The following is a 10,696-nucleotide window of genomic DNA, read 5'->3' on the forward strand; positions in this document are numbered from 1 at the left end:
TTTATCAGTGTTTAAGAGTAAATTCGTACCACAACAATGTTGACATCAAAACTGCGGTTAAAACTTATTCAAATACAATGAAAACTTTTGTGATGTGATCAGTTTTAGTATTTCGACAGATTCAGAAAATAAATCGTGATGCTTTAAACTTAAGTAGATCGTTGGCGGTATGGGTTCATCCTGTTGTCCAGAAAACGTGGAACTAAAGCGATTGAAGTTACAACTCGTTTTTAATACGTGATTACACACGGTTTAAATACACTCCGTCTTCAGCATACATTAACACAAGTTCTGATGCGAGACTCGTCGACAGCACTCACAGGCAACACACAGGATTCAAGCACAATATTCGTCTTCAATACTCAAATACGAATACACATGATTTAAACACACAGACTTCGTCATTAACGAGCTTGAACGATGAATGCAAGAACGCAAATTGACTAAAGCACTCATATACAAAACATTCAAAAACACAACTTGTTCATGAATAAATAGTGAAAACTGAATGGTACATCAGTCGAATGTACCGACATTTCACAACATGAAAACAATCAAGAAACCTTTTAATTTTAAGTTCAAAACTAATTTAATCTACGTAAGACATTAATAATTTCAACAACCAAGTTTCCTATCAGATAATAATTTACAATTTCTATTTCACTTTTTATATTATCGTAAATTTTGTATCATAAATTCTGAAAAGTTCCACGAAAACATTATGATTCTTGGATGAGAATCAGAGCGCTGGGCGGTAAAAAGTGTTAGACATAAATGGTTTAGTGAAGTTTAAGGTCAGAGTTCGGAGGCTAGGAAATGAGGTAGTCTAGAAATTCAGGTCCGGCTAGTTTTTGTGCCAATATGGGTGAAGGTTATTTTTTAAACATTATCTATGTAGCCAAGGCAAGAGAAGATAAATTAGTAGCAATAGTTCATCTTAAATACAAAAACACGACGTTTTTTCCTACGGTTGAGAAATATCTTACCGAATAGTTGATGGTGGAATATCGGCGTACTCAATGGAAAGATAAAAGGCTGTGAAATCGCTATTGAAATCCCTGTCAAGAATTGGGATTACCGTTACAACCCAGATTACTATTATCAGCATACTAGCTGATTGTAGCAGCAAAGAACGATTCTGATTTAAATGTAAATGCAATCATTTAACCCAAATGTATAAAATGCGTACGTTCGTTGCGTACGACGGCGGCTATCTCGACGACAGCATTTTACAGTAGAAAATTTTCCAACCATTATTTATACCAAAAACCTAATTTCTCCTTAGATTCGAATTTCATATGAATTAGTGCAATCCTTCACCCACAGGCAGTTTTAATGTTAAGCGATGCAATTAATTATTATTAAAAATGAGCTTGTCGTTATTGTTTTATGGCTGCTCATCGTGCATTTGTCCCGTGACTGTAACCAAGTTTCGGCAGGGACAGGTGTGACTTCTTCGATTTTCGATAATGTATTAGTAGCGTTTAATGCTTCGGCAGCAAGGAAAATACCTTTTAATTTCATTTTCAATTTTATAGGAAATCATAACAATTCGTCAGGCACTCGGAATGGAGCTTTGGATACATTGCTACTGTCTTCATTAAAGAAAAATGGAGTCGAAATTCCTTCGGTGAGTTTTTTCTTATTTTGAATAAGATGAACATAATAACGTGTATTTTTCTAATTTGATGTTCTGCATAAAACGCAAAAGACCAAAAATATCAACCTTTGAAAAACGACTAAATCTTGGTTGCAAACGTCTGAAATATTTTATATATTTTTAATAAATACTGCCCGGCACTATATTAAACTATTCGTTAGAGATATGGTATGGCACCACATGGCTGCAGAATCTTAATCTCTTTTACGTGCTGGTAATGTGTGATAATATAGTGCTTAAAGGCTAGACGTAGCCCGTTAGGTCAGAGTAACTAGCGGGAGTTACATCGTGTCGCCACCGCATTACCGCCTTTATTTACTCTCTGTATGGTCGTACCGGATTCCGAAGATTGCCAAAATATAATTAATTTGTGAACGTTTCAAATCTAGCTGTCTCTGTGACAGTGCGTCAGTTGTAGGCTAAATAACTCTTGACGTTGTAGGTTAAATACTAAAACGCGCTAGTCAAAACTTGAATCTTCTCTCAGTTTTCGGCTGCTGCAACAGTGTAATTAGTATATGAAGGTCTTCTAGGATTATCCGTTGATCAAACGTCCACGTGAGTTTAACGTCACAGAAACCATCCGTTGAAAGTATACACCGCACGAAAATCACAATGCGGCGGTATTGCTATAATCATAAACATTTTAAAAGTCTTTTACTTCACCACCGTAGTTAAAGTCTCTCAATTATAGTCAAGCAGTCGAGTTTCACTTTTATGATGCACGGCTGTAATCAAATCGGGTGACAATGTCAAACGTGTGTGAGATATATGGTCTAGCATCACATGACTGGAGAATCTATCTCTGATACCTGGTGGTTAGATACGAGGGATACAATAGAGGTATGAGCCCACGACGTTGACCGTCAGGCGGTCAGGGCGGAGTAGCTCCAACGCAAGTTACTTCGCGGCGTGCGTACTTGTCAGCTTCTGGAGGGCCTTGCTAAGGTTCCCAGCCCATTTATAGACTTTGTACATCCGTTCACCGAGTTCTTGTCCTCTTGAAACATATGCTCTATAAGCTGTCGACTCCGCGTCTGCATCAAGCTTTCAGTGACACTGGACCAGCGGTCGGATAGCTAACTCGGTCTGCTGGTAAACACATGGGGATTAGGATCCGCAAACTACCCTCGGACAATACCTATCGATGATTCTGCATTAATTGATTAATCGAACCTTTGAAAAAAATGGTTCGCGGCGTGAGAGAATCGTTTTAAATGTAAAGAATTAAAAAACCTGTATAAACTATTTAGCCGTTAAAAAGTCCTTAGAAAATCTGTTGTAATGGGCTGAAGTTCTTACGCTCTTGCAGACATCTCGTCTAGCTCTCCGTTAATGATGTGCTACTAGATTATTTAATCTGTATACACATATCTAATTAACACGCTGATATAGAACTATTGGTAAAAATGTTCGTTTAATTGTTTTAATGATTTTGTACACTCGACAGCCCGCTATCATCGCACAGCAAGGCTATCCGTACGAAGAGCATTTCGTTACCACCCGGGACGGATATGTCCTGGCGGTTCACCGCATTTCCGGACCACGAGGNTTATGAGTTTGACAATTAGTTATGAGTTATGAGTTGAGAAGAGAAGTTGAGTTATGAGTTGAGAAATACAAGTTATGAGTTTGACAATTAGTTATACCATCCTAGTGACGTATGCATATGTGTTCGACTCAAATCAAACAAATGCGGTGAAAACTTTTTGAATCGACGCAAAACGGTAGGCACTTCATTTCTGTAAACAGTTATTCGAGAGATGCAAGATGCCATATCGTCAAAAAAGGCTAAATGAAATCAATACCTCCCTCTCACCCCCATATCACCAGATACATTAATTTTTTAAACCCTTTTTAACTACCATTTCCTCTCTGCCATTTCAGGTTACATTTTGGCCGATGCAGGCTACGATGTGTGGCTTGGCAACTTTCGAGGCAACACCTACAGCCGCAACCATACAAGTCTTAATCCAGACTCTGACGAAAGTTTCTGGCACTTCAGGTAGCGCTACTATTGGCCGCGCTATATCATGAATCTTTATTACTGCGATTTTTAGATCAACCAAATTTAAATATTATAATTGAATACGTTTGCGACTTATCTACATAATAATCAGTAATGCATGTTCTTATGTGCGTTCGTTTGCACCCAGGTATCATGGGACCAGAGGAGGTCCCATGGGATTTCCTCCAGAGGTATCGTGGGACCAAAATATATATTGACTTTTTTTCACTTCATATTTCAGTCGGGATGAAATGAGTGATTATGACGTGCCAGCAATGATTGATCACATCATCACACAGACAGACCACAGACAAGTGATCATCCTCGGCTATTCACAAGGTGGAAGAATTGGTTTAATGACAGCCACCAACAGAATGGTAGCTGAAAAGGTGAGACAATTCTGCGTCACAACTATCAATAGAAATCTAGATATAGCATGCTCGAAAAACAAATGATTTAATGCTAATGATTTTAATCAATTTTGTGGTCACAATATTGAAGAAATATCTATTACAAAAGTAATTCAAGCCATATTACATTGGTCAATAAAAAATGCAAAAATGGTTTTAAAATCATGTTGAATGGGTTGGAAAGGATTTCTCCAGCATATCTCAAGAAGGCTTTGTTTTTTCTTTAGCACGTCTTGTTTTGAATTATTTCTTTTTCTACGCAAAATATTTACGATATTTAGCTGTTATCTGGTCCTACAAACGGAACAGCAAACTACAGGAACACATCTGATGCAGCAATTATAAGGCAAGATGAGTACTTTTGGGTGTTAGGTATAGTTTTGTTCATATGCAAATTTAATAACAATTTGAGGTCTTGATTGTATTTCTGAGGCACAAACTTAATATAATTGTACAGCGAACTAGCGTATTTTTATTTTTATTTGTTTATTACATCTATAAAAATATAATTATTCTTATTGCTATAGTATATTTATTTGCGCATTCGGTCCAACTATCGCCATATATAAATATATATGAGGATCAATTTGATTAGATAAATCATCAATTACACATGTACATATATGTGTTACATAGATTTAACTTTTAAATACTATTATTCTAAAAGACAGACGCGCTAGAGAAGAAACAATGCCAGTTTTGAAATCGGCAGCAAATATGCTTTCGTGCACACTCAATTAATCTCAGAAGCATTTTCGCTATTATAAATGCAACGATATTTGAAGATGTTCTTGAGACTTATTTTTTCCCTTGGCTCAAGCTTGAGTTATGGAATTAGGTCGAAAAATGGCTAACGCTTTACTATGATAAATTTTATTCAAGATTGAGCTCATTGAGACTTATTTTTTCCCTTGGCTCAAGATTGAGTTATGGAATTAGGTCGAATTACGGCTAACGCTTTACCATGATAAATTTTATTCAAGATTGAGCTCATTGAGACTTATTTTTTCCCTTGGCTCAAGCTTGAGTTATGGAATTAGGTCGAATTACGGCTAACGCTTTACCATGATAAATTTTATTCAAGATTGAGCTCATCGTCAGTATCGGCAGTGCTGGATTCCTTTCTCTATTCAGTCAACAAAGTCCACGAGCTAAGATTTTGTCGCAACTTTGGGTGAGTAAACGGAGTATTTTGTCGGAGAATTGTCAGTCAATTCCTATATATGTCAGTCGAATCCTAGTAAATTATGTGTCATGAAAAATGAAGATCTGTAAGGTATTATCGGTAAGTATTTTGTCGGAGAATTGTCAGTCAATTCCAATATATGTCAGTCGAATCCTAGTAAATTATATGTCATGAAAAAGGAAGATTTGTAAGGTATTATCGGTAAGTATTTTGTCGGAGAATTGTCAGTCAATTCCTATATATGTCAGTCGAATCCTAGTAAATTATGTGTCATGAAAAATGAAGATTTGTAATGTATTATCGGTTCTCATAAATTTTTTCTCGTATCATCGTTTGCATGACACACGAGGGGAAACTTTTTATACCATTTTTTATTGTTTTAAGCGTTCACAATTCTCAGTTGATCTCGTCCATTTCTTTAAATGAAAGATAACTCTGCGTTTGATTATGTTGTTAATCTGGCGCTCAATCCATAAAATTTAACCGTTATGGCATTTTTTTCTTTCGGAACGTAGCATTTACGCACAACAATATTGCTTTCCTTACCGCCGACTGTAATAAATAAAATAACAACAATCTTGAATGAGCCTTTATTGAACTTAAAACTACATTATAGGTAGAAATGTTATTTTTTAACATTGCAGAGACTACTGGAGAAAATTGGCATTTATGAAGTACTTCCCCGCAAACTCGTCCTCATTTACGCCTTATCAACGTTTTGCAAAATGGGATCTCCTGGGCAAAGCATTTGCAATAATATTCTCGCCTCAGCTCTCAGTGAAAGAATTTTCATCGACGACTTATATGCTATGAAGGGGGTAATTTTTCAGAAAATTTAATTTAAAACGGAACAATAAGTTACCTCAAAATTTCTAGTGTTATTTTTTGAGAACTTATATACAACATTTTCTCATTCGCTTTATATCTACCCTAACTTTTTAAGTCGGCACACTAAATTTATACAACCTTCCAAGTTACTTAGAAAATATTCAGGATATTGTTTCACTTTCTATGATATATTTACTTCATTTTAAATCATAAATCTTAAGGAAGCATATTTTATAACAAGATCTCATTTCCAATCTTAGATAACTATATTTTTTCATACATATACTACATTTTAATTTAAAATGATGAAATTCTTTGTGGGCATTTATAATTTCTTGGTTACTCATCATTTTTACTAGGAAACAATACCCGTCATCCTCGCAAACTTCTTCGAGGGTTCATCCGCCAGGATGGTTTCTCAAGGAGCACAACCAGCATGTAAGATTGAACGACTTTTTCATGAATTGGTAAATCAATTTTTTAGTTGAACAATTAATAGTTCTTGAAAGCTAATTGTGATGGCAAATATTTGAGACCAAGTACATTCAAATCCTGAATGATTGTTATTTCCGAGAAAAAAATATGGAACTTAGGTGACTTGTGGTGATCTCAAAGCTTTAAGAAGTTCTATTCAGTGCTGAAAATGTTAGGCGTTTAGTTTAGAATTATAAATAGTTGGAATTAACTATAGTGCCTAAAATTTTTGTACTTTGAACCGGATTAAGGTAATTTGTCGACAAAAATACGCTCTAAATTGAGCATCTAAATCAGACATGAATGCAATATTGCTGTATAATGAATAATATCCGGATGGGCAGACATTGAGTTCCGTAAGTTTGACTTCGGGGAGGCGGAGAACCGGCGTCGCTACGGCCATGTCACGCCCCCGGCCTACAACGTATCCAGGATACCTTGCCCCGTGGCGCTCTACTGGGCTGAAAATGACCCTACCACAAAGACCAAGGTGCATCATGATGAACCAAGCATAATTATTTACTTTGAAAATGAATGAGGTGGATACTTTACTTGATAAAGATATAATACAATAATAATTTTCATTTTATTTTGTTCTCGATAGTAATAATTATTTTATACCTCACTTCCCCTTATAATTAATGAATAGAGCAATTAAATGGACACGCACTTAATTATGAATAAGGTGACAAGATGTTTAGATACTTCATTTGATTATTGACTGTATGTAGCGCTTTCCTACCAAAAAATTATTTCTACAAGATAAGTGACGGTGGAGAAATATTTGACGCAAAAAGATAATATCAAACGAGAGTTAAACAACGACCGAAATCATTTTTTGGAAAATTAAAAGTGTGTATGTATATAGTATGTATAGTATGTGCTAGTATGTATGAAAGTTGTATATATATTTACATACTAGCAGCAAAATTTAGCGGATCTGTAAGTTAATAATTTTAAATTGAATTGGAACTGCAAGTTTGTTCAAATCAGAGTTATTTATTAAATAAAAATCTGTGTTTCACGTTATGGTGTTGATTGGAGAGCAAACAGTGCATCCAATTAGAAAACAAACCGTGCACCCTATCAAAATTTTTACTGTATAATGTAGCTAAATCTTACACAAATATTGCACTCTTTTGCTCAGAGATAATAACTTATTCCTGTTTTCAGGACGTCCGAAGACTTGAGGAAACCGTACCAGGATTTCAAAGGAGTTACCGCGTCAACAGCGTGTCTTTTGATCATTTTGACTTTATTTTCTCTAAGAAAGCTAAGACTCTAGTTTACCAAGATATCATTGAGCTCCTGAATCAATACTGAAGCGTGAGCTTTCAAATGAAATGCTTGCATTTTATGGTGAAATTTTCATGTATACTTTTTTAATAGTACAACGCACTTTTAATAGAGGTTAATGCAATATTTGGAGGTATAACTGTAATTGATTCAGTGGTTGCACGGCTCAGTTTTCTAGCGATATGTGGCAATTTTTCATTGCAGAGCTTTGGATTTAAAATACAACTTGGAAGTGTTTTGTTTCGCAATTAACTATCAACATTAGATTCTTCAAAAGTGAACAAATTAGAGTAAAGATTTTTATTTTGCTTTTTAGTTTAAATTTATCCTTTGCTTAAATTGATTGTTTTCGTTTGTTATTCGTCTATCATTGATTTTTCTATGTATGAAGTTCATTATCCAAAAAGTCAGGAGTGATTCTACATGAAATTTATTTGATGTTCGTTATAGAGATTTTCGCATAACGAACCATGATTCCAAATTAGATGTACAATCAAGTAAAGACCCACAGAAGTTCGAAAAAATCCGCTGTTTCTCAATTTATTATCACGGAAAATAAATTTTGAATGCGACAAGCTCTTAGGTGTTTTTCCTGCATATAGAGGTCTCACGAACGACCGAGATGTGTGTGCTTCCAAGCAAATTACGATATAATAACGTTTATTAGTTGATTCCGCAGGATTAACGTTTAAACAACATCATTTAAACATAAGGTGCCAGGTTGGATATATTCCTGATAGAGTATTCTGAGTGAAAAAAAGTTTGTCATTCTACTCATCGGTAATGGCTTTGCTCTTTTAGTTGCTTGGGTTTCAATTGTCGCTTTTTTCTTGCCACGGCTCGGGGGATACCGTTCTGCTCATGGTTGAATTAATACTGTATTAATTCAACCATGGTTCTGCTTGCCTGTGTAGCCCGCTACCTCCTCTATGATGAGATATATGAAGTTATATATGAAGATATATATATGAAGATATATTTATATATATGTAGATCGCTCCGATATTGCGCGATCTTCACTGACTGCGCTTGCAGAATTGCATACTGGTATCACCAACTGTAGATCATGAACAATTTCTGAGCCGAAAAATCTCTTTCCAATACCGATTTAATCAACCATACCTGCTCTGAGAGTAATCTTTCCTATAGTCTCAGTAACTGCGATTCATAAACACTTGTCGGAATTGCCACAAGCAAAAATATACGCTATGCCTGAAATTCGTGTGTCGCATAGCACACACGATTCTGGTCCACATTTTCGAATGGATGGTGGAAACGCGTTCGTTTTGCGTGCAGATGGCATTACAAAGCAATATTGAATCAAAGATTTAAATTTTCACTGTCCCTAATTAGTGCAAAAGAAAGGTTGTCTGTCCTAGGAAATGTTAAATTATTCATAACTTCAATGCTTTTCTGTTGTTTGCAATAATGACGCGCGCTGGAAATTTATTAATAAATTATATGCACCGCTGAGGTTCTTTATTCTTTATTCTTTCACACACAGAAGCAACACAGCACGACTCAATAGAAAGAGAAAAATAAACATGCTATTTAGAAATAAATGCTTCCAGGTGAAAGGCCTATACAAGCTATAAGAAAGCTTCGCAGGCGTAATAGGTGACGAGTATGAACATAATAGTGGCAACAAGTACAAAAAAAATAATACAAATATTACATTCTAAAGTAAAGGCAGTACATAAGTAAATTGTCACAAGAAAAAAAAACTATAAGATAAACGTTAAATTAATATTGAGCAAGAATATGATCACGAAATTTTGGTATCGTGGAATATAAATAAATCTGGTATAAATCAATTTAAAATAAACATGTGCACAATTCAAACATTTTATTTTCATTCACCGCATTTAATTATTTTATATATAGTTTTGTATTTGTAATTGTTTTGTTTCTAGTTTTAAATTCACATATTTAAAGATTGAAAATAAATATTCTAATTAGAATACTCATATAAGGGTGGAAAATTTTTCTAAATGCCTGAAAGATCATTACAATCTCAACCTCTCAATATATAAGCTAGCTAATACATGTAAGTAAATTGTATAATGTAATTAATATATAACAAATAGTCAAATAGTTAGTTAAAGACTACTTATAGCCTTATAAGAATTAGCTAAGCTGCTAGCTATGTACAATGTATTGGAAAACTTGATGCCTCTGTATCAAAAACATACAATTCATTAGTACGTAATACACACTAAAGGCAACAGGTTAATATTCCAATTTGTCATAGGACATTTATATTAAACCATTAATAACAATATCTCAAAATAAATTAAAGAATGCCAGTCAATATAATCATATACATAAAAAATAAAAAAATAAAAAAATCATGATTTTTTACAAAAAAATCAATTGATTTAATCATTGCCAATCCTGATTGCTAGTCTTTTTAGTAAATTAGTATGCATCTTTCACAGGTAAAATCTGTAGAATGTATTTGCCGCCATTGAATGTACATTTGAAATTTATAAAAATTTTACCGTTACCTTAAATTAGCATCCTTCCGTATTTCACTGATCACCGCAAATATCAGAACAATTGTCTCAACTTCACGGGAAAAATCGAAAACTAATGCAGCGAAGCGTCTATGATGTATTTTTTGCCTACAAGAATAACCTAATAATTATTGAGATGATTATTGTCCGGAAATTTTAATTCTGCTAGATACCAAGTGACGATAGCGCAAATTGTCATTCCGATAACGCACTGTTTACCTATCACGAATAAATCATTTGTTTGGGAAACTGCTGATAATGCCTCATGCTTACCATATTGCAATTCCATAACAGATATTCTGCTTGGCGTAGTATTCT

The 10,696-nt window shown here is 34.6% G+C and overlaps 1 protein-coding gene across 1 annotated transcript; it reads left to right on the forward strand.

The window, feature by feature from the left end:
- The first annotated feature begins 3,286 nt into the window (after positions 1 to 3,286).
- On the forward strand, positions 3,287 to 8,640 carry LOC108677168 (lipase 3-like). Its single transcript, XM_018165335.2, has 8 exons — positions 3,287 to 3,290; positions 3,548 to 3,665; positions 3,910 to 4,057; positions 5,163 to 5,252; positions 5,909 to 6,082; positions 6,452 to 6,530; positions 6,911 to 7,056; positions 7,740 to 8,640. The coding sequence occupies exons 1-8, from the start codon at positions 3,287 to 3,289 to the stop codon at positions 7,887 to 7,889; spliced, it is 909 nt and encodes a 302-aa protein (XP_018020824.1). The 3' UTR covers positions 7,890 to 8,640.
- Positions 8,641 to 10,696: the final 2,056 nt, after the last annotated feature.

Source organism: Hyalella azteca, unplaced genomic scaffold (genome assembly GCF_000764305.2).
Source record: "Hyalella azteca isolate HAZT.00-mixed unplaced genomic scaffold, Hazt_2.0.2 contig17695, whole genome shotgun sequence".
In the NCBI taxonomy this organism is placed as follows: Eukaryota; Metazoa; Arthropoda; class Malacostraca; order Amphipoda; family Hyalellidae; genus Hyalella; species Hyalella azteca.